We start from the raw sequence: 25,220 nt of genomic DNA on the forward strand, positions 1-25,220 counted from the left end.
GATTTGATCACCGCCACTGTCTAAAACAGTCGTTCCCAATCTTTTTTGCGCCGCGACCTCCTTTGGATATTTTCTAGCTTACCACGGCCCATTTCATGATATATGCTGAATTTAAATTAGAATTAGTAGGTCCTACAAAACAAAGGATTTTAAGCTTTCATGTGTTCTCTGCAAATAGTTATCTTGAATCAATTTGAATACTATCAATTATTTTATTATCCTGTTGTCTAGAATAATCAATTTTCGGGTCTGGTATAGTTTAGTACCACATGCACTTCTAGTTGGCCTGGCTCAACAATTTTTGCACATGTCAATCCTAACCCCCACCTGACTACATCATTGAAAAAATACGTCATTTCGGCGTCACAGTGGCGTAATGAGGCCCACCAAAATCGTACAAAACGCGCAGACTATCACCCGAAATCGAGCAAGCTATTTCTCTCATTCGCTCGTCACAACGATCACGGTAGGAGAGAGATCGCCGGCATAGCGAGATCGTTATCGGCGGCGCAGATGCCATTTCGGGCGATTGTAATTATACTTTGGCAAGCCACATGACGTGTTTGTGACATCGTATTGACGTAATTTTTGGATGGCACAGTTGGGTGGGGGTTAGGAATAACATATGCAAAATTCGTTATGCTACGTTAACTGGAAGTACTTGTGGTACTAAACTATACTAGACCCCAATTTTCTATAACTGTCTCTGGGTGCACTATCACTACTATTTTCTGTCTGTATTAGGCTGATTAATCTGATTTACTGGGGTCAGATTATTTGGCTGGACTAGCTTTTGACTAAAATACTGAAAAACAAAATTGGTATAGTAGGCGGTACCAGAAAACAGGGCAATGGAAATGCATAATGTACTTTCATGTTACTCATTTCATAGAAAGTTTGCCTTGTCTTAAACTTCAAATTTACAAAATAACAATTGAATTGATATTAGAAGATGAACCCTAGGGCAATTCACCCACAACACTTGAAATTAAAATAAAAAATGAAGAACATTTGAATGATTTTTAAAGCTGCCACAGCTATACAAATATTTCCTGCCGCTACCGCAAAGTTTCAATGCTTCCCAAACGGGGAAGCATTCCCCAGAGGGAGGAAATTTGTCGTTTTATACGAGGAATTTCGTTTTTTTTATATATATCAACTGTCGACCCAAAACCTCAAAAATTCGTTTTCATTGTTTCTCTTTTTAATTTTTCCGCCTATAAACGAATTCATTTTTCCACAACTGATTAGGATCGATTTTATAGAAAAAAGTCGGACATAAAATTATTTGTTTTGCGACCCCCTGAAAAGTGCTTCGTGGGTCGCGACCTTCAGGTTGTGAACCACGGGTCTAAAACAAATGGAATAATCGTATTCCAAATTTAGTTTATTTGTATCTTGAATTCTTAGGAATATGTGAGAATATCTTTATTTTAAAAATTATAATTTTGAGCAATCGAACACTCACAGAGTGTTATTTTTGATAACAATATATTTCTCATATTTTCTAACAACGAAATTGTACAATTGATGTTTCTTTTTCTTTGATGGATTATGATGTTTTTATTAGAAATTCAGAGAATGTAAGATGTGCACATATATTTACATTTATATAAGTTTATCGCTAACTTTGAAACTTGTTTTGGCACAATGTGGCCTAATATTTGGAATAAAAAAATAATTCAGGTGTATTTTAAATTGTGTAAAATCCTACCTAGTCTCAATAAGGATAAATTTTTATTTAAATAATCTTTCATTTTCAAAATATATTACAGAAGTTGTCAAAATTTTGAATTTTGTTCTGTTAATGAAATTTTACAGATGGCTGTCTGGGTTTGATTTTGTTTGTATACGAGTGAAAAATTTTCGTATTTCTCTATTTTCAGGTTCCTAGAAAGAACCTGTCACGTTTGATGACTATTTTGGAACCAAATATTCGAATAGCTGTCAAATTGAATCCACTTTCAGTCAAAGTAAGGAATGAAGTTTTGAATTGGTGTTTAAGTCGTTGCTCGTAACTTTACTCACTCGCTACTCTAAGTGAGCGTGTGCGACCTTGCTTTGAACAAATTCCCTTGAAAAAAACTGATTTGTTGATTGGTTGGTTGGTCATATGGCCCACCAACAAAAAATGTGGCAAATCTCTGGTTCTAGATGTTTTATTTTCCTATTATACTTCCACAGGGTGATATTACTCCTCAGGAACAAAAATGGCAACAAGAACTTGCTCTTGAAAGAGTTTATGCTGCAGCAGATTCCGCACTTACCGCTCTCAATCTGATGACGTCACCTGGAATGCCTAAATCAGTATTTATAGAAGATGTAATGGAGCGTGCAATACAACTGCTGAGATTTCAACTTACGAATACTATTTATCCAGAATATGACACAGTTTATAAGATCCACAGTAAAACTAAAAAGGGAAGCAGTGGTAAAGGTATGACAACATTTTACTTGTCAACTTAACCCTCGCATATAAGCCTTACCTCAAAAAACGATGAATTTATAAAAATCCGCATATAAGCCGACCTCACAAATCGTAACACGCTGTACGCACCTATCACAGCAGATGGTTGCAGAAGAGTATTATTGAAAATGATGACCATTATTGTTAGGTTTTACTTTTATTAACGGTAAGAAGTGTCTCAAAATCCTAAATACGCAAGCGGTCACGCGTATGACATCCAATCACAGACTGTTATTGCTGTCATAGCGTAAACACACAAGCGAACATGTGTCATAGCGTATCAAGCGCTGCTTCGTGTGTGTGCGTGCACGCTCTTATTGTGAAAACTTAGCATGTATAGACTGACCCTTTAGTGCGATCAGAGTTATGTGTGTATAAGCTGAATTGTTAGTGCGATCAGAGTTATGCTCTTATTATGCCGACCCCTTAGTTTGGCAACTTTTTTTTTCAAGTTTCAAACTCGCCTTGTGTGCGAGCATATACAGCATTTCATTTTATGATATTTGTTCATTGTACCAAATAAATTGCCGAGCCAGGCAGGATAGATTCATATTCTTCCAAGTAACTGCTCACATATCGATATCTCTTGAACAAATCAGCAATTGCCTTTCAAAAACTTCTTTTAGATTTACACACTGCTTCAAGTAGACAAAAAAGAGCTCATTACAAAGGTACGAAAAGTCGAGCTGTTTCACATCTCTATAATAAGATGATTTCATTGATGACATTATGGGAAGAGTTACTACATATTCAACCTTTAACTGATACATCTGTGCTTCAGGTACTTATACTCTATACTCAGTAAAAGTACCTTTTTTGATTGAATTTGAAATGTGTATTATAATGTCAACTCAATTTGTCATCTGTATTGGTGTGTAGGGATGTGGTTCGTATATCAAATCACCAGTTTATGGAACTCATGCTAATTTCAGTTAGGTTCATATTCTGCGATGCGATGGTCTAGTGCAGGGTAGTCCAAGGTTGTCGGCTCCGCGGTCCACAAATTCATTTTTTGATTGTTCGCGGGCCACAATAGTGCCCCAAGAATAGTTAAACAGTGCAATACAAAACAAACACTTATTGTGCAAACACACAGTTATCAGAAATAGCCATCCCAGGCAAATAGAACCCGCATTCGATTTTTAGTTTTCTATGATGCCCATATTGTTAACATATATTCCCGACCAAAAAGATAGAAAGCTAGATAATAATTTAGACTGCCAGGCACATCATTCAATTCAGTGACATTAGTGATGTAACAATATGTCAAAAGATTTTTCTGATTAATTTGATTACGAAACAACACGAAATGCGATTTATTGATTACTCTCCAAATGTGACGCGGGCCACAGATATTGAATCGGCGGGGCACATGTGGCCCACGGGCCTGGGTTTGGACCACCCTGGCCTAGTGGCTATAGAGCATGGGTCGGCAACCTTTATCATTGAACGAGCCATTTGGCATCCTTTCCATCAAAATCAAACCTGTTCGAAGCCGCAACATCTGCTTTAATGTCAGTAGAAGTTGAAACTCTCGTAAATAGTTTATGATCCAGCCCTGGTTCAGACAAATTCGAATTACCTTAATGCGACCCATTTTTACCACTGGTGGCCTATACTATGGGAACTGCTGTGATGTGTAATTAGTGAGAAATATTTGGCTTTATATCTTCTCTGTCATTGAATCCCCCCCACTGCTTGCTTCTTACGAAAAACTGCTGTAATCACTTTGATTCACGGGAGCCAGTGCTCCGAGAACAAAGAGCGGCATGCGGCTCCGGAGCCGCAGGTTGCCAATCGCTATTATAGAATTGGACCCAATTGTGTTTGCATCGCACTTCGCAAATAACACGTTTCAGGCTTTCTCTCCTCACGCAAAGTTAGATGGAATTGGGTGCCGACTGGAATCTTTCCAGTCATACCATATAAGAGTACCTTCTACATAACCTAAATATTAGTGGCCGCTTGTATAGGGCCTAGTTTGGAGCGAAAGGCTTTACTTCAATCATTGAAATAAATACAGAGTATATTCTAACTTCTAATTGCATTGAAGTATTTTTGCAATTGTCTGAATTATTCAGACTTGCTTATTTTTAACTTTTGCTTTCAATCTAACGCACTTTTTCTTTAGTTCCTGGCTGTTCTTTTTTCAATATTAAGAACTTATATTTACAGGTTTCTTCTGTTGCAATTTCACCCTTTTTTGTTGAAAACGTTCGTGAACTCCAATTATCAGCTATTCAATTGACAACAATCATATTTGCCCGTTACGAAAGGCACAGAAAAATTATTCTTGAAGATATTTTTCAGTCGTTGGCTCGTTTACCTACAAGCAAAAGAAACTTGAGAAGTTTCAGGTTGGGCTATTGAATTTTACATTATATTAGTATGTAAAGAAAAGGTGAAGATGGCGGCGATCTCCTAACGGTTAAAGAGTTAAACTGTCCCGTGTTTTTCAAATTGTGTTCCGCGGAACACTGCTGTTACTTGAACTTCTTCGAAGCATTCCGCGGAACAGGGATCGGTATTTCGACTAAATTGGTCACCATGGCGACCTTGGTCGTGCATCTGCGATTCTGGACAGGAAATTTATTTTTCAACCAACAAACAGGCCTTGCTATCTAAACAGGCGGGCAGGCCTTGTGCCAGTCTGAAAAACGATGAGTTTTTTTAACCGTTCAATATTGCTAAAAGTCGGCCTAATTTTTTATTTGTCAAGTTTATAGCAAACTTTCTAATTTTACCATAGGTGAATTTTTTGGAAACCATCCATCAATTTTACCTTCTAATTTCTTGGTGTCCTGCGAAGCGAGATAAAAAGCGTAGGGGTTCCTTGGCTAAAAAATTTGAGAAACGCTGGTTTAGACAATGTTAAATCAAAAAGATTCCGGTCCTCCCAAATTAAACAACTCTTTATATATTGTGAGATATATTGTGTGAGTGGCAGCTTGTATATGGTCTTGTTCAGATCAAAATGCTCGAATAACCGGCGCTCCAGTAGTGTGTGTACCAATATGGAGGTAACTAATTTTGTTCGACTACCTTACATCAAGTTGTGTAAAGGCTAAAGGGACTGAAATCTATGGGAAGGGGGTATATTCACTTGGCCAACACAGACAGTCCCGGAACTCATAATGGAACTAGAATAAGGAAAATCGGAATAAAATTATGGCCTAACCCTAACTGGTACACACATTACGGAAGTACCGAATAACTGTTGTATAAAAAAAAGAATTACACGTTCATTTTTTTATAATGAAACCCTCTTGTGAACAGGTTAAATTATGTCGATGAAGATTACTCAGATGATGAAGACGTCAGCAGTAATCAAGTTATGCCGTACATTCAGATGGTTTCTGCTCTGGTATTACAAATGATTCAGGCTATTGTCATGCTTCCACTTACGGAACAAGAAAACGATAAAAATGAAGGAGATAAGGAAAAGGTGAGTTGTGTGAATATTCAAATTCGAAAATTGTCTGTTCATCGTAGAATTGTTGATGACCACATTTGCATTCAAGATTCATAAGTAGATAAAGCTATGAATGAAAAATAACTATTGGTTACTGTTACATAAATGAGTATTCTAGAACTGCAGAAACCAATCTTTCAACAAATTTGATTAATGTTTTCTAGTGGAGACTAGTCTAATTTCTAACAATACAATAGTTGCTGTACTGAATTTCTTGTAGAATATGACAACATTATTGAGTAATCGTTATTATTTTCCCTGGTGTAAATAGTTTATAATAGTGGCTACGTCTCCACCAATGAAGCTTACTCAAATTGTTCTTTATCTCTTCATAGGTTGATGAATTGAAGGTTATTCGAAGTTATGACAGTGCAATGAGAATGGGTCAGAGTTTTCTTGCTGTTTTTCTTAAGAAGTAAGTTTTTTCCATCTTTTATGCCGCATTTCGTTATACTGAATTAGAATTACTTAAATGCACAAGTTGAATCATGAACATCTGTGCAGGCTATATCAGTAGTATATGATATTAATGGCGATTTCAATCTTGAACTGCCATGATAAAAGTGATTTTGAAAACTTTGCTGTTGCTTCATAAAAGAAGGCTTAGTAATATATTTTCAGCCTAGTATGTAGAATAACGTATGTGTCTGATAACAATATTTTTGATATTCATTTTAGATGCGCTAGTAAATCTGAAGAGATCGACTACAGACCTTTGTTTGAAAACTTCATTCACGATTTATTGGCAACTGTCAATAAACCAGAATGGCCAGCTTCAGAGATGATGCTCAGTATATTAGGAAGATTATTGGTATGTATTATCTTCACTGTTGGTATGTATTGACTTCAATGCGGATAACTAGTCTGAATCGAAAACATTCACAATTTCTTACATATTTGATATAGTAAATATATGGTATCAGGAAAATTTTGGAATAGCTTGAGAAAATGTTCATTATAAGCTAATTAAATCTTTATTACTAAGAGCCGCATTGAGAAAAATACTTAATTTTCTTCAAAGACCATATCAATAGTTGCCTTTAGTTAAAATTTGAGGGTGCGCGTGTCCCGCAGGCCCTAGTTTACCCACCCTGATTTAAACCAAGCTATCAAATTCTGTCGATTTGCAATAAAATCTGCAAATTTCTTGAATGAAAACGACTTGAGTTAGCATATGTTCAACATTCCAAATTATCATTCTAGATTCTAGAATGTATTCAGAATAGTACAATATTTGATTTATGCCATCCCTGCATTTTGATTATTTACTTTTAGATTTAAATTTACTTGTTTCCAGCTATAGATCTGTCATCCTTACTTATATTTCTAAAAATACACAAAACAATGTATAAAATATTGTCAATTGTTTAAAACATACTTTTCATTTTTTTTGTCTTCAGGTTCACACTTTCTCTAACAAGCAAACAGAAGCTTCTCTTCGAGTTGCATCGATTGATTATCTCGGTGTAATTGCGGCAAAATTAAGAAGAGATAGTGTTTCCAGTCAGCTTGATAAAAACATCATAAAACAACTGATATCTAATCTCGATAAAGCTGCGAAAGATGAACTCGAAAATCCAAAAGCCGAGACAGGAGAAAAAAAAGATGACAAAGATGAGGAGGGAAATAAGGAAAACAAAAGAGAAGAAACCTACGAAGAGGCTGAGAAGGTTAGAGTAGAATAATTGAAAAAAGTACATTTTAATTCCACTGTTAAATAGATTTGTTGAATTGAAACACAGCCAATAAGAGACCCAATTTCTTTAGTAGTATTTTAGGCTAATATTCATGTGAAGAGCGAGATATGTTTTTTTTATATAGATCCAGAATATGTACTTCAGTTCTGCAGCAGGGTAGATACATGGTTATGGCTTTAGAAAACTGTACGATAAACCAATACTAAGCTTTTTTGTTTTTCCATAATTAAATAATCTTCTCCATAATAATTATGATAATCTGTTTTTCTTTCTAAAATTTCAACCCTTTTGAGAATACGCCATTGCCGATTTTCACCTCTGTGTTTTTCACCCTCTAAAGCAGGCCTGCGCAAGTTGCGGCCCACGGGCCACATCCGGCCCGTGGCAACGTTTCATCCGGCCCGCGAGCAGGTTTCTAGATGTGGACACTTTCTTTTTTATTTACATATAAAATATACTTTAACTGTGAAAATTTTTTTTAGGAAACTGAAAAAGTCAGCAAGACCATTCGACTAAATTTTTTTTAAATGACCGATTGTTTTCGTCAGCTCGAGATGTTATTTAGACCGTAAACACCTTTACGCCAGTGATTATTCTACTCAAATCACAAATTTCCTCCAACATATATATATGTCTTGCATATGGAACTGTGAAACCATTGAGAAAAACGAGTCATTATATCATAATGCTAAAGATAAAGAAATGCATCTGCAGCAACCTAAATCGATATTTCAGAGCGGTAATATAAAATACTAAACACTGGACAGAAACAAGATTGATTTAGAAGGCTTGCGACAGATTAAAAACGCTGTTGTAGAAATTGGAAACTGAAAATTTTCTGGTGCCCATGGCACAAAGTAAAGTAAATTCAACCGATTTTCATGGTACTAAATTGAATTTTACTCAGTGTGGTTTTATGGCAGACGTAGGGATTTTTCTATTGGTGAAATCTGTAAAATAGAGCCAAGTCTCTGTTGCACGAACAAATAACATTTGTTGATTTCAGGAAATCTCAAAATACGAAAAAAAGTAACCTGGCACTTTATCTTACATTTTTATATCCGCGGCATGCGGTGGTATTTAAGAGTAGTAGTGATTATATTTTGTCAAAGCAATCGTGGGTTAAGTTTAAAACAACAAAGCAAGACATTTTAATGTGCCCATATCAATGCATTTTAAATATACCCATATCGCAAAAATAGGTATCAAAATTAAATATATTCCGGCAGTTTATCTCACATTTTTATATACGCAGATAGACGTTGTATTTTAGAGCAGTGCATTCCAAACTTTCAAGCTCGCAACGCCTTCCAATGCATTCAAATTTTCCGCGACCCCTGTTTACGTTAAAAATGCTATGGTGACAGCAAAGTTATATGAATCACGAATGTTTGGCCTTCGGAGGCATGGTCTTAATTCCGCATAGTTACTCACTCTTTAGCATTAATGATAAAATTCGGCATTGTTTTGCAAGCGTGACGTTTCTCTGATCCTATGTATTGTCTGGAAATCGCGATATTTATGTTTTAAACTAGTTTTGATAACTGTGCTTTAAATAAAAATAACGGAGTACAATAGTACTTTGTTTTATTTAAATGTGTAATGAAATGCATTAAAACGCACAATTGGCTTTACTTAGTCCGGCCCGCCACTGCATTTTGAATATTCAATGTGGCCCGATAGCAAAAATAATTGCCCAGCCCTGCTCTAAAGGGTGATGTTGCCCACTTTAACAATTACCCATTAAGCTTTCATTTAGATATTCAAATATGTTATTTATCCAAATAGTTTTGACGAGGAAAGTTTTTATAAAGTTAAGTTTTATTTGCAAGAACGAAAGAAAAGGTAAGAAGCGAAAGACATCAGCAGGAAAGGGTAGAAATAAGAATAATAAGAAAACAAAGAAAAATATCATAGAGAATAAGCTGTGGAAACCAACTGAGGTTTGTTAAGACTTGAGTGTAGAAAATCAGCAATTTAATAACGTCAGCTCGGAAGTTAATTTTTGTAATTTTTTTACTATTTAGTTTTGTGTTGTGCTCACTAAGGACAGGGCCATTTTTTTTCAAATTATCATCCCTTGCCTTAATATCAGTATGAGTTTTGAGATTTTTTATATGTAGAGTATAGAGGGAGTTTGAGAGTGCTTGGTTTTTGCTATATTGAGGACAAATATTTTGATGATGAATAATATTCAAATTACAATTTTGATGAAATTTTATTATTTTGCGGAAATGTCATTCTGACAAAAATACTCATCGCCTTTGTACTTTAACATTTTTTTGGCTCTGCCGCTCATACTTCTGATTACTTTTTGAAAACTGTTTTTTTTTAATTTTTTATATCAACTATCCACTTTTTGAACTAAAATAAGCAACATTTCATCATGAGTTAAATTTCATTCGATACTTAATTATTATTAATTTGTATATGTGTGCTTTTACAGGAGAATTCTATTGAACACCGGCTTCACAATATCTTACTTGATTATGTTCGAAGCAATGCTGATGCAGATCCTGCGCTTATGGTAAGTTGTGTTAACTGTATACCAAGCATGAGCTATTGTTAAATCAAGCTCTAACAATAGCTCATGCTTGGTAAAACATTTTTTTTTAAATTTCAAAATTTCATTTTATCTTCAGTTTGCCCACAACTTCTACATTGGACAATGGTTGCGTGATGTTACTAGAGAAGCGGGAGAACTGCAGAATACAAAAACGGAAAATAAAGTAAGTAACTTACGGAATTTTATTTTTGATTTTCAGATTATTTCCTCCCGTCTATATTTTGTTCTTAGTAAATCATTTAAGCAAAATCGTGGGAACATTTTCTGTTATTTTTCTAACTATTCGGTTGACTTTTTTGACTAAGGATGTAAAAATACCCACAATACTTTGAATTTTAATTTAAAACAAATCGTCATTATTGTCTTCATTTGAAATCTTGAGTTTTAGTGATTTTTAATTTTTTGTAATGTCAGTTGCTCTGGACATTTAAGTGATCACTCGTAGCTTCGCTCAGAGATCTTTCCCATTAATTTCGGGGTGATTTTGCTCTCAGCATCTTTAGATTCAACGAACGATTCAGGGGTGTTGCGGGGGTTTTACCTTTTTACAATACTTTTTCTAGGACATCGATGGTGAGGTCGAAGCAATAGACAAACAAAACAATTTGTTGCAAGAGTGTGAACACAGGAAGAAGCAAATTTTGGAGCTCGCTTCAGACACTGCTGCAGAACAAGCTAAGCAGAACGAAATAACTGAAACAATGCAATCAAATGAAAATGGTGTTGTGAACGCTACCCCAACTACGCCCTTGAAAAGGTAGTTCACTACAGAATATCTATGCTTTGTAGATTGTACAAATACTACATTGACAATTGGGTACTCCCGTTGTATGTGTACCAGGTCTGGGTTAGGCCATAAATTTATTCCGATTTTCCTTATTTTAGTTCTATTATGAGTCCAGGGACTGTCTGCGTTAGCCAAGTTAATAACCCCCTGCCCATAGATTCCAGTACACAACTTGATGTAAATTAGGCGAACAAAATTAGTTATCTCCATACTGGTACACACACTTCTGGAGCGCTGAAAATTCTAATGATTAACAAAATACAGTTAGGAAGTCCAATTGCCAATGGAAAAAGCTTTTCTGTAATGGACTTTCGGGTTGCCATAGAGGCAGCCTGTTTGATTTGTAGAGCAGCTACATAGGATGTGTACATATTGGTAATGAAGTGTAGTTCACATAGTAGAATTGTTCTTTTAATAATGTTGAAGCGTATTTAGTCTAAAAAAGTAGCAATTAAGTGAAATTTATTAAATAAACTGTAATATTCTTAGTTAGGCTCTAATTCAATGAGCGGGGTATTGTGATACCCAAGATACCAAAATCTTTTTGCTGAAGAAACTGTGTTTTTTGAAAATAACTAATGGCATTATTTATTAATTTTGAAACATTCTCTGAACAGTCAAAGCTAAATAAATTAAATTTCCATCGCAAATGTGATATATATCTAGAACAAATAAACAAAAAACAAAAAAGTGTTCAAGGAATATGTAAATTCAAATGTTATTTGCAGGAAAAACAAAAACGTCAGTGCCCAACTAACATATGACAATGCCACATTGATGACTCGATATCTTGCTTCAAATCGTCCTTTCTCACATTCATTTGATACTTATCTCACACACATTCTACATATTCGAGAAGAGGCAGCAGTCGCTGTACGAACGCGAGCTATCAAATGCCTCGCAGAAGTTGTTGCGGTTGATCCTTCTATATTAGCTAGGGTAAGTTTATGACGTTCCAACTTTGAATTTATAGGTTTGAAGTCGACATGCTTTTTTAATGTGTAATAATGTTGTTTTTCCACTCTTTTCAATGCTTTTTGTCAAAAACGCTATCATTTTACTTGATGTAAATTGTTTTTTATCGACCTGAATACAATTCTCAGTCGCAGACTTGGAAGAATTTTAGTTCACCGTCTGTAGCAAGGTGCTGTATTGTAAACTTTATTTTAATATTTCAGAAAGATATTTGGCAAGGTGTACAAGCAAGTTTAATGGATGGATCGACCAGCGTAAGGGAAGCAGCGATAGATCTTGTGGGCAAATTTATTCTTCTCAAACCAGAGCTTGTTCCTCAGTATTATAAGATGTTGACGGCGAGAATATTGGTAATTTATTTTTATTTTTTATAAATTAAATTTTAAAAGTTATTAAAATGTAATTCAGATTGCTAGGAATGAATGTGAACTGTGAACCCAGACATGTGTGTCTTTTTCACACACACACACAAGCATGCATAGTTTTTGTACCAATTTGAAAATCTACACGAATGATAAATTTTTTTTTGTTACTTTACTAAATCATGCTGCAAAGAAATGCACATGTGCACACATGTACACACACACACATGTGAACACATATTTTCAAAAATATACCAGGTATCATCAATTTTTTATGTTTTTTTTTTCAATGCAGGATACAGGTGTCAGCGTTCGTAAGAGAGTGATCAAAATATTGCGAGATTTATGTCATGAACATCCAGATTTACCACAATTAACTGATGCATGTGTCAGGATAATAAGAAGAGTAAATGACGAGGAAGGAATCAAGGTTTGTTATTGTTTTGTGATGTTTTTTTCTATCGACGAGATCACCAAACTTATAAATAATTTTACTTCAACGAGTCAATTTTAAACTCATTTTAGTGAGTGATTATTTTTAATTGGGGCGCCATCTTTGTGCAGTTTGAATTTTGTTAATCACAAAATAATTATTGTTTGTATTATCATACTATGATATTGTTATTGAACTACTATATTCTGTTACGTACCACACTTTGTGGAGGATGATGTGAAATGATGAATTTACATAGCATGTAAAAACAGGTGATGCCAGGAACTCTTTAAAATATATTTGATTTGACGGGAGGTTCACATGATTTTTAATTGTATAGAAAATCTATATGAACCAAAAATTTTGACTGTCAAGATATTTTTTATCCGATGCAACTCAGGGTATGCTTTGTTGAAAACATTCATCTTGTCTCGCTTTGAAATATGTGATTATTTATTAAAGGAGACTGATTTTTATCCTTGTGGGACACCTGATATGCTATTAGACTCTTTAAGGAACCCCTATTAACAATTATGCAAAAACAACCTTAAATGTACGAATGTCGATATTTCTGTGTTTCACATACCAAAATAACAGAAGATAAAGCTCGAGAAATTCAATGACCCTTCTGCTGTTATATTTGTCTCACGAATTTTCAAATTATGGCACTATATTGTTCAGTGAAATATTTATGCACCTATCCACGTTACTTAGGCATCTTCTGTTTTCACTCTTAATAATTGTTAAAACATAAAATACTGTTTCACACAAATAGCTATTGCAAAATTGACACACAATCAACACAGTCCACTTGAAGAGAATCTCACACTGGACGCTACAAAACTCACAGAATGCCTATGGGGTTTTACGGGATCTTGGCACTTGTCTAATGAAGCCTCTATCTGAAAAATCTTTAGTTACAGATAAATGCACTGTTTTATCCTCTTTTTTTTTCATTGAATTCATAGAAATTGGTTCACGAGGTTTTCATGAGAATGTGGTTTACTCCTCTGAAAAATAAAGATGCTCATTCAATGAGACTGAAAGCACTTTCAATTGCTGATGTTGTGGCGGCAAATAAAGATATTGGATATGAATGGATCGAACAAATGATGGTTAATGTAAGTATAGGGATGTCTAAACAGATAGAATATTCACATACATTTGAATTGATTATATTCAATATACCGGTAGTAAATTTTCAATTTTGGGATAATGTTTTTTTTTTTTTAAAAAGTGGGGATTTTGAGCCATCAGAAAAGCAGATAAAAACATAAGATATCACAACTGGTGATAAATAACACAGAGATGACTTCTATATTTATGTTGTTTCAGATATGATCAACATTAAGATATAGTTATTTATGCAGTTTCCAATTCAGAATGTATTCTGTATTCCATTTTTGAAAATACATTCTCAGGGTGTGATCGAAATACAGATATATTCTGTTTTTGTCATCCAATAAGTAAATTGTTTTAAATCTTTTACTATAACATTTTTCCAATGTAGCCTATATATTTCGTTGTTCTACTTCAGTTGATTGACACAGATGTTGTGAACGAAACAGTGGAATTAGCTTGTCAACAAATTGTAGATTGTCTTGTGGATCATCTCATTCAAATTGAACAGGAAAATCAAAGCAAAGGTGAATTTATCATATTCATATACCAAGTAGTGATTTGGTTGATGACAAATTTTCGAAGAATACTGCTATAACTTTTTCTAAAATCAAGAATTGAGTATAACTAATTTTGAATTGATTTGGATATTCCATTTATTTTTGGAATCAATGGTGTTTACTTTTCGAATGCTGAAATCATTACTTTACTTTATCAGATGAGAAAGATGAAAATGCACTGGAAACAGCAGCAAGCGGACCAGTTTCAGAATCGACCGAAAACACTGGTAACAATTGCAATTAAAGATACCTATATACATAGCAGAGATGTTAGATCTATTGTAAAATCATTTTCTATTATTTCTATTTTGAAGCCTTATCAAAAATAATAAATTTCCTATTTTATCCTCGCATTATTGTTACCTAACAGAAATAAAATCAGATGAGGAAGGAGTTGCATCCGATATTTCTAATAAAGAAGATTTAAGAAAGAAGAACGAGGCAGTGTATGTTATGTTCATATGTAGTATTTTTATCAGTGCATTTGCATTCTAAAGAATCGCAATTATCAACTAGCTTGTATATTTTTACTTTCAACGCTTTCTATGACTTTTTCATTATTTTATTTTTCAGTTTCTTCTCATTTTTGATCAAAAACAATCAGATTGATTAACTTGACAGTGACTGAATTTAATCATTTTTATCTTGATGTACTGTGATGATGTATGACAAATCTGTGTTTTTATTAAACATTCTGATGTCAATTTTATAATTTCTTAAAATTTTGCGAAATTACACATGAAATCATTTGGTAATAATACTTGAGCTAAAAAATTATTAAATGTTGATACTGTATTAATTCTAAATGATTTTTGTACATCTGTAGATGTTTATTGTATATTCTCTGGGATTGTAATATCAATCCAAACTGATTCATAGTGCATCTTGAAAAATCTTATTTACTAAATTTAGGAATTTATGTGTCTAATCATATTTATTGCATGTTCAAGTAACTAAATCAAAGCCCTAGAAGAAACTTTGATCTAATTTTTAAACTTAAAAATTTTGTATTTCTTATTATTTGGCCAAATTTACCAAGATGCTTGGTTGTGTATATTTTGAACACCATATTGTTATTTATGACTATTCCTATATATTAATTCAGGGCAAATGCTTTACGTGGTCGTAAACCAGTTGAAATGATTGCTGCTACCATGAGAACTCTTGTGCTGTTTGCAAAAATTCGTCCTAAACTTCTTGTACCACACGTAATGACATTGCAACCTCACTTGACGACAAAATGCGAGGTAATGCCTACTTTTTTCTTAATATTATATAAATGTTGATATCAAAAGCATATGTATAGATTTCGAATCGATTTCTCTCTTTTTTTAGAGTCCAGATGAACTTCAGACTCTCCAGAGTGTTTGCCGAGTGTTAGAATTGGCAGTTCCTCATCTTGAGCATCCTGGGGAAGCTTTCCTCGCCTCATTAGAAGAAGATTTGATGAAATTAATACTCCGAGAAAAGTTTTTAGTGGTGAAATCAGCGATCGCTTGTCTCGGTTCTGTGACGCGGCATATCACAGAAAATTATAAGCTCGTGTGGGATTGCTTTCAAAAGTTGTGTTGTAAGTTTAATATTTCGTAATATGTTTAATATGTGTTGTTTATGCAAATAGGACTCGACTCATACTTTTCTTTGCTTTTCCATGAATAAGGTATTGAAATGAAACCATTTATTTAAATAGAGATAATTTGTCTCGATTGGTTAATTCTTGTCTATTTTAGAGTCCAAGTAAATTTTTTCACTGCATTTGGCATGATTTGATACTACTTTTTTCTTGAGAATTAAGATAATATACACAATAATACACTGCGGCTAATTTTTTGACATCTTACCATTTTCCATTACTTATAGTCCTTCGCCATTTGTTCTGAATATTTTTTTCAGCATTTCTGTCGGGAATGAGAACGCTTCATCAAAAATCTGGATTCAGTCAAGCTTTCAATGTGAAATCATCGCAATTACTCCGTACCTTATTTATCACCGGACATTTGATGAAAACTTTTGATTTTGATGAAGAACTCATGAAAGGATCTCTACAGGTAAATACCATTTTTCATACTTTTTCTTCTTATTGTGTCTCTAAAATTAAATTTTTATGACATTGGAAATAATAACTTGGAATTGATGTTATATGGAACAGAGTCAGACCCCATATTTGACCTCAATCAGGGGATAATATTTCTGAATCATTACATGTTCATATATATTTTAAATTTAATATATATGAAAGGGTAATGAACACTGTTTTGATTAGTATACAAGTTATCTAAGCTTATGCTTCCAAATATCAAATGTTTTTGAATGTTTGATTCGTTTTCGAAATCCTTGAATAGAATTGAATATAAATTTAGTTGAGTTAATTCACATTTAATTCAAATTGTGAATTATTCTTTAGGTCTGCATCAAGGATAAAGTATACGAATGTATTTACTACTTCACTCAACTACATAGTCACGAAGAATTGAGACTTTATGCAATAGGATCTCTCGGCTTACTAATGATACAAGATCCTAACATGATGTTTCGTACCGAGACAAAAGATTGTTATAAACATTTACTAGAACCAAATCAACCATCGGATGCTCTCAAAAATCAGGTTACATTCTTTACATTATGATTTTTTGATATACTTGGGCCAATTGATGCGAAGTAATGTGATTTGATATCAAACCTGAAATTTGGGTTAAACGTGACATTACAACATGAATTTAAACTAGAGTAACGTATCCTTTTTACTGTGACAAAAATTTTAGGAATTATTTCTTTTGTGTTTAATTGTAATTGAATTATAGAATATTCAAATTATACAGTTTTGAGACAAAACTAGGTATTTTTATTGAGTTTATTCCATCATATTTCGTTAATAGAAAATAATTTTACAAGAGACATTTTCGATAATTGATAATATTCAATCTATCCACATAGTGGGTACAATTCGCCATTTTTCGCTCCTCAAATATGGCTTATGACTAAATGAATAATATTTAATATCCAAAATTGTATGAAGTTGCAAAAAAATGTATAACACTGCTGAATTAATTACCATATCCCAGAGCTAATACCATCAGAAAATTATGACGGCAATTTCAAATTGTGTCATATTATACATTTTCAACAAATTTTTTTCATTCTTTTTATATCAGGTTCTTATAAATCTGCAAACTTACCTCTCCGAAGAAGATGTCCGAATGCAAGAAGCCGCTAAGTTGTCTTCACATAAGAAGAAAGAAGATCCATCAACAATGGGTTTGCATGCTAGAAAACAATTCGAACAACAACAACATCAACAGGAGGAAGCCGAAGATATTAAAGAAATATGTGATGTTTCGAGTGGAATGGCATCTTCTGTTATGCAGGTGTATTTAAAGCAGGTATGCAGATATTAGTCAATAAGTTATAGCATTATTATCTAGTTTTTTTTGCTCGTTCCAGTATTGTATTTCATTTTCTTAAATCCAATTATTAAATTTTCAAATGCTTTTATATTTTTAATCTGTTGATGTTGGAAAATTGGCTTATTTTACATCTTCACTCTGATACATGTAAATCTATGTTTTTTGAAGTACCATGATGCTTTCGGATGATCATTGCCTAATGCCTACCTTTATATTCTACCCCATCGTCGAATTGTGAACATGGGCTTGACCCTCGTTTTATATGCGCAATACTAACTGAGGCTGCTTATACGTAACAGCATTTTAACTGCTCGTGGCACAAAAAGGATGGGAACCACTACTCTAAACCCTGGTCAACCTTGTTCCCATGTTTACACATTATATATTGTTTATAACCCTCAACCTCATGCCCATGTCTACACATTATATATTGTTTATATGTCAATATAAATTTCAACAAGATATGACAAAAAAAGTCCCGAACTAGTATCTATCACGTATCTTAGTTTATTCGGTTTTATATTATAATCCAACATTTCAGTATTCCCACCTTTTTCATATTTTGTTTCTCTCTGTCAAGGTATTGGAATGCTTCTTCCATCCACATCTTCATGTCCGAAACGCTGCTCTCAACACAATATATTTAACATTGAATCAAGGATTGGTTCATCCTTTACAATGCGTTCCTTTTGTTATTGCAATGTCAACAGATTCTGATCCTGCGCTCTTTAATAAATCTGAGCAACTGGTAAGTTATTATTCACTTTTTCAAGCATTGCAGTTATAATTCGTTATTTAAAACTCCAGATTTAAGAAATGTAATTCAATATTGGACACAAAGTTGTGTTCTTATGTTCTTGCTCTTTTCCCTGTGAGTATTTTTCTCGTTATGAAAAAATTGCATTTCTTCTCATTAACCACTGGACCAATTGCTTTCAAATTTTCAGTGGTTGAAGATTGTATTTTGTCCATTTTTGTCCAATTTGTCCATATTTGAGCATCGTACTCATTCTAGCATTTAATAAAAGCGTAGGCTATGTATCTACTTTGCGCCAATCAGCAGATTGGATATGTTTGGATATTTTTTAGAATTAGGAGAATTTCTGAACGAAGCAATATTAACATATCTTCATTCTTTGTAGTTGGGTGAAATCAGCAAGAAATATTCAGGATTCATCCATGCTAAAGCATTACAAGGTGTTAAGATGGCATTCAGATTACAAAGTTCTGTCACAGAAAGCAAATATGTTACGAGAGGATGCCGTGCTATGCGAGGATCTGATGAAGTTGCTGGATTTAACAAGGTAAGTTTGAAACAGCCTGTCTTATTACAAATTCAGGACACTTCAATTAAATTATCATACATAAAGTTTCAAAAACAAATTATTTTTAAGTTTCTTTGAAATAGATAATATGTTCTGTCGCTTTTTTTCTGAAAGATCAGGGCACACCGACTTCTCCGTTGCAAGTATCACATACAACTATTTCTCTTTGCGTTTGATCAGCGATGGTATTAATATCGAGAATATTTGTGAGCATATCACTACAAAACAACTATTCGCTTGAGTTGATTTTTTTGAAGTCCCAGGATGAAATAGTGCGAAAAGTAAAGCTGTAAAGACAACAAAAACGAAATAATTTCCATTTATTAGGACTTAGCTTTTCAGACGCTGTGTTTCATTGAAATAATAACGTCATTCTGTGATTCAGAGTTTGTGCTTAATTAACACAAATAACTTAATTATAGATTTATTTATTATTGGCCAATATCAGGTTTTTGCAGAATTTTACGATCAACGATCGTATTTTCCTAAATATTAACACAGTATATAAGACTGTCTGGCTGCTATATGAAGTGCATATTTTGCATTATATGTCAAGTTTATTGCACATAAGAAAAGATGATGAATGTTTGATCACCGGCTTCAAATTCTTCTTCCTCGCAATAAAATTTTATATTACCGGTGCTTGGATTATAACGCTCGTTGAATAAGGAATAAATGTTGCATACTGAAGTTTTTTTTCTATGTAAATAAAATATTTCAGTAATCAAATTTAAATTTTAAGGCATGCTGCTCTCCACTTTATATGACAATACGTGGTGACAGAAAATACAGACGTGGATTGATGCTCGGCCTCCTCAATCTTTTTGATGACACAGTGGTAAGGGAATTTGAATGAATTGTTAAAAACTTGAAATTATAGAATTTGTTTTCAGTAATTTTACTGTCTGGGAAAAGAATAGGATATTTCCGATTTAGCTCAGTGCACCCGTTATTTTTAACTTCTCAAATTTCTTATTTTTAAACTTTTAAAAGGTTTGGTCCAACTCCAGATTATTCCAGGTTTGGCCTTGTATACCCTACTCATTACACCCCAGTGGATAAGGGGTTTGAATCCAGTATAGTCCAGCTAATGCTTTTACCACATGGCCATCGTGTTTCATTATTTTATAGATCAAATATGTATTATCATGAACATCTTGCATTTTTTAGTATTGTATTATCTAGATTTGTTCAACTGTATATTTTTATTTTAGAAATCCGATCTGGGACTTCTTTTATTTGTTGCTGATAATCTTGCATACTTTCCATATGTTACACAAGATGAACCACTCTATGTGATGAGTCAAATTGAAGTTTATGTTTCCGTATCAGGATCAAATGTATTGCAGAGTTTTAAAGAGGTGAGATTTTACTTTTTTAAATAATTGCGACGTGTGATGATAAATATTCGTAAAATGTTTTTTTGATGATATATCATAAATATACGCAAGTAGAGTACTTTTTCAATTATTTGATGCGGCACTAAATCGTTTTTGTCATCCTATCTTCACTCATAAAAGTATCCAGTAATATGCAATGATCTTCTATTTGGAATGACGGGATATTTTCTATTTTGACATTATTGATCCAATTTTACTACATTCTGGGTTAGGACTAGTTGGGTTACTGCAAAAATTACAAGTGCCCAATGGCCTAGCATGATGCAAGGTGAGATTTAACTGTGTTGGCATTGTAGGCTACATATCTTTGGTTGAAATCCCATGCCGGCCCCTTCACCCAGGGTGTATGTAATACATATGTTAGGCAATACCTAACTTCCTTCCAAAAATTGTTGCTAGCTCCTAACCTAGAATTGGCTGTTTTTACATTCACTCACCTAACTTCACTTGGTATATTCACTTGGCTAACACAGACAGTCCTCGAACTCGTAATAAAACTAAAATAAGGAAAATCTGAATAAAACTATGGCCCAACCTGAACCAGGTAGACATTCTACGGAATTACCCAAATAAGCTACTTAGCTCTACACTAATATAATTTATCTTATTCTAAATTCCTTGTTTAATAGTATTTAATTATTCAATTATTGTTATTCATAGCAGTTGAATCATTCTAATTCATTTCATTTTTGATTTGCACCAGTGTTTGCTGACCAAACCAGTAAAAGTGAAGAAATTAAAGAAGAAAAAATCACCGAAGCAAGATGCGAGTCCTTCAACATCTCCTATACACAGATTATCAAGTTCATCGAGTTCTTCATCCTCTGAAGATGAACATTTAGAAAATGATCTTTCTGATACAGAAGATGAAATTGGAATCATATCTCGACTTCCGAATAATGATTTACCACTCAGAGAATTTATGGAATCGTCGATGGCTTGTTTATTACTTTTATGGGTCAAACAACATCTAAAAACCGTTTTTGGTTTCACTGACAAGTAAGTAACGTTCCCGTTGTGTTGGTGAAATTGTTGCCTTAATCGCTGTTGTGGGAGCTTTGCGAGTTTCCAACCTTTTTTTTGAGGTTGTCCCAAAGACCCAATTTTTCAAAAAAATTAATTTTTTGTTTCTTGCGACCCAAGGTTATGCCCAAATACTAAATGATATGTACCGCTTTTAAAAATCGCAAAATTAAATGACTAATATGGAACAATCAATTTTTATATAACGTTTATTTCTCCGGAAATTACCTCTAAGTGAGAAAGCTGCACCTGCTTGCCTTCAGAGTGAAGTTTTGAAATGTGGCTTCACGTAAGCAAAATAAACGCTACCAAGTTTTTTTGCTGTGATACATCTCACATGTACATTTACTATTGAGCAACACTTCAATCCCAAATATGAAATAAACAATAAAATTTAATTACTTACTTTTAAATTTTTTCGTAAAAAACAAGTGACCCAAGAAAATTTTTAGGCGACCCAGTCCATAGGTTGGGATACACTGCTTCACATCCCAAATCACAGAGCAATCTATCTTAAATTTTCATTGATTAGAAATAGAAATCTACTAAGGTGGTTAGTATTGTTTTACCTTTATGTTGAATTTCGAGTTGCCCATTGTTACATCCCAAACTGAGCTGTTCTTAATTTGGAAAGGTTTTCACAAGAAATGGTTTTACAATAACCGTTTTGTGTCGTCATATTTCACATTGCTTTGTGGTGATGCTAATTCAATATTTTTATTTTTTCGTAAAACTGTTTTTCAACCATGACGTATTTCATACTGGCAGGGGTAGAAGTGGAATTGAGTTATATTAAAGTAACGGATGGTTCGGCTCAGAATTTTGTCATTAATTTGGCTGATGATATGTCATATGGTCATGTTGATGAAAAAAGTGTTATCATGCAAATCTCTAGTTGAAAGTTTGCTAATATACATGCTTACATATCTATAACAAGTTATTATATTCCATTTTTCAGTAAAATACATAGATATTCGCCGAGTGAACCTGTAAAAGCTCATGATAAACAAGTTCTAAAGAAAAGGCCTGATTTATTGTTTGAACCAAATCAAGTTATCAATTATCTGGATCGCAGAATACATGGAAAGTTACCGACTCATCCTTCACAAGATGAAGATTTTAAGAAATTGATTGCTCAGCAGTATTTCAAGGTAAAAGAGAATCTTGTGATTTTAAGTAATAACTCAATACCATAAAACGGTTGCTTTGGTTTATCAATAATGAAGTTCTTATATAGCACATGATTGCCACCAGATATATTAATGTTGATGATAAACAATGCACAACTAGTGTATAGAGAAACGATGTAGCGATCGACATGAATTTCTTATATTTTCTTTACATTCATAGTTTCATGAATTGATGAATAAACTGGATCCAAATGATTCAGACTCCGAATCTGATAAAGAAACACCGACTAAGAAGACTGGGAAAAAACAACCTGCAAATGGTAATGCTAACGCTGTTAGTAAGTTTTCAGGCACCTAGATTTAACTTTCGCCAACATGTCGTTGCCATGTGACAACTAATATGCCACTTTTTAGAACTGTTTCATGTGCCAAAAAAGACTAAAAATTTATTGACAAATTCATTTTTTGATACACCTTTAGCGACAAATGCTGATTCATCTCACGGTGAAGATAATCATGCAATACAGGAGAAAATAAATGATAATGCTATTATTGATGAAAATAGTGACAGAGATTCAGATGCTGAAATGCCCAAGAAAGCAACTGCTCTGGATGTAAGTCTTTTTTTTCATTTTGCTATAAGTGTTTTTCCACAATCGAATCGATGTAATCTTTCTGTTTTGATGAAATACACATTTTGAATTAATCACGAAAGAGATTTCCATCCCCTTATACTTTGCAGAAAAATGTTTAGTTATATCAAATCTCGAATAAGTTACACAAAAAATATGCTAATATAGACACAACAAGAGTACAACCTTCCTTGAGAGCACTGCACATGCAGTAAAATAAGACATTGCGTACAAAAAGAAGAACAGCATTAAAAATAGTGCGACTTTTTCTGAATTACATTTCTCTTTAATTTAATTTTTCAAGTTGACGTCTCTATAATCATGTGACCACAATGTTCGGATTATTTATATTACGATGGTTTTATTATATGTTTGTGGTTTCCATGCATGATTGGATGTTTGTTTAACTTTGGTGACTTAACTTTGCCATTGACAGCTCATACGATCATCTGGTATGTCGAAGCATAAAAAGAAGCTTTTGAAGTCAAAACATACTCATCAAACCAGACCAGAATCTCCCAGTATACCGAAAGAACTTCGCGCCAGGAAAAAGGTTGTTCAATACGTGGAATCTAGCGACAGTGATGATTCGGAATCAGAGTTTCTCGGTTTTTAAAGATAATAAATCGGAAAAAGTTTATGGAATATATTGTTTCGCGATGATCTTAATTGCACATGACCTTCGAGTGGTGCAAGGATTCTACTCTTGTTTTTTCTTATTAGCATGTTTGCTAAATGCTTGCAGATAGATTATATCAGAACTATATTGAATCTCGTTGACTTTCACCTATTGCTTCTGGCACATCAGGACATACTCATGCGCCTAGTTTAGAGTAAGAATCTGTATCTTACCTTAAACTGAAAGTTGAAAGAATTGCAAAGGCAAGAACTGTTGGTTTTGTGCCAAATATTCTGTGCATTTTCACTTTCTTGTGCACTAAATTCGTAAATTATGTTTGAATTGTAAAATTTTTTAAAGTTTTTTTTCTGGCACTGAAATGTATTTTTTTGATTGTTTTACATGTTGTTTCACTTTTCTTATTCACATTTTTCGATTAAATGTTTTTTTGTAGATTTTTGTGTTATTAATTTCGGTGACCAGCTTAATCTTTGTTGTTATTTTTTTGTGTAAAATAAATATACGGCAAGTCTTGTAATAGTTTTACTTTAAAGACTTGATGACAGATTTTAAATACTGCCGTTCTGTCACGCCTGCTTTGTGACCATGGCTCGTTTTTATTGACATCTGACTATCAATTGTCAGCTTGTAATAAACTGGAAGATTGTCGTTCATGATGACTAGCCGGCGAAGGTTAATAAAAAACAACTACGTTGTTCATGAAGACATGTTTCTAGACCTACTTTGTGTTAATACTAGAACAGTGTTATAGTGGCAGAGTAGGATTCTTCGCTTCCCGGGATCGGAGAACTCGAGAAAACATAGTCATGTAGCGAACCTCTATCTTGTTATAAATTGAATGTGAAACGTGGTGCGGCGCATCGTGCTGAGCTTTAGCCATCGCGCCTCTGATTACCCTCCGTGGGGGATAGGTGTGCGGGAGGATTACTGAACTCCTCGCCGCCGTAGGGTGGTGCACGTAACCGCCGGTCGGCTGCTCCACCAAGTCCGTGCATCTAACAACAAATAACTGGCTAATACCATACCCGACATGTACTGGCAACAGGACGACAGGCCGTTGCTCGCCATATGGATAAATCGTTTTATCGACTTTCCTCCCCTCTGGGATACATATGTCTATCCTAAACGTCCATCGGTAAACCAATTCTTATGTGTGAGTGAGTGTGACCGACCAGCGGTTACGCTAAAGAGCCTACGACGGTAAGGACTCTAGACTAGAGCGATTCTA

The 25,220-nt window shown here is 33.9% G+C and overlaps 1 protein-coding gene across 2 annotated transcripts in view; it reads left to right on the forward strand.

Annotated features, from left to right (window-relative positions):
• LOC120346948 (nipped-B-like protein B) overlaps positions 1–24,504 on the forward strand; it is a 38,743-nt gene extending 14,239 nt beyond the window's left edge. For both annotated transcript variants that reach the window (XM_039416745.2, XM_078117656.1), the window contains 32 exons: positions 1,887–1,973; positions 2,185–2,437; positions 3,094–3,248; positions 4,643–4,824; positions 5,744–5,912; positions 6,275–6,354; positions 6,618–6,750; positions 7,340–7,609; positions 10,083–10,163; positions 10,279–10,365; positions 10,766–10,959; positions 11,718–11,928; positions 12,168–12,314; positions 12,622–12,756; positions 13,728–13,880; positions 14,297–14,405; positions 14,597–14,665; positions 14,809–14,884; positions 15,544–15,685; positions 15,774–16,008; positions 16,332–16,486; positions 16,843–17,043; positions 17,591–17,818; positions 18,423–18,590; positions 18,985–19,146; positions 19,910–20,005; positions 20,382–20,528; positions 21,271–21,566; positions 22,549–22,741; positions 22,941–23,040; positions 23,201–23,334; positions 23,789–24,504. In XM_039416745.2, the coding sequence (XP_039272679.2) occupies positions 1,887–1,973; positions 2,185–2,437; positions 3,094–3,248; positions 4,643–4,824; positions 5,744–5,912; positions 6,275–6,354; positions 6,618–6,750; positions 7,340–7,609; positions 10,083–10,163; positions 10,279–10,365; positions 10,766–10,959; positions 11,718–11,928; positions 12,168–12,314; positions 12,622–12,756; positions 13,728–13,880; positions 14,297–14,405; positions 14,597–14,665; positions 14,809–14,884; positions 15,544–15,685; positions 15,774–16,008; positions 16,332–16,486; positions 16,843–17,043; positions 17,591–17,818; positions 18,423–18,590; positions 18,985–19,146; positions 19,910–20,005; positions 20,382–20,528; positions 21,271–21,566; positions 22,549–22,741; positions 22,941–23,040; positions 23,201–23,334; positions 23,789–23,968 (5,028 nt within the window). In that variant the 3' untranslated portion in view covers positions 23,969–24,504. The remainder of the gene's footprint in view (positions 1–1,886; positions 1,974–2,184; positions 2,438–3,093; positions 3,249–4,642; positions 4,825–5,743; positions 5,913–6,274; positions 6,355–6,617; positions 6,751–7,339; positions 7,610–10,082; positions 10,164–10,278; positions 10,366–10,765; positions 10,960–11,717; positions 11,929–12,167; positions 12,315–12,621; positions 12,757–13,727; positions 13,881–14,296; positions 14,406–14,596; positions 14,666–14,808; positions 14,885–15,543; positions 15,686–15,773; positions 16,009–16,331; positions 16,487–16,842; positions 17,044–17,590; positions 17,819–18,422; positions 18,591–18,984; positions 19,147–19,909; positions 20,006–20,381; positions 20,529–21,270; positions 21,567–22,548; positions 22,742–22,940; positions 23,041–23,200; positions 23,335–23,788) is intronic.
• The last annotated feature ends 716 nt before the right edge of the window (positions 24,505–25,220 follow it).

Source organism: Styela clava, chromosome 11 (assembly GCF_964204865.1).
Source record: "Styela clava chromosome 11, kaStyClav1.hap1.2, whole genome shotgun sequence".
Classification (NCBI taxonomy): domain Eukaryota; kingdom Metazoa; phylum Chordata; class Ascidiacea; order Stolidobranchia; family Styelidae; genus Styela; species Styela clava.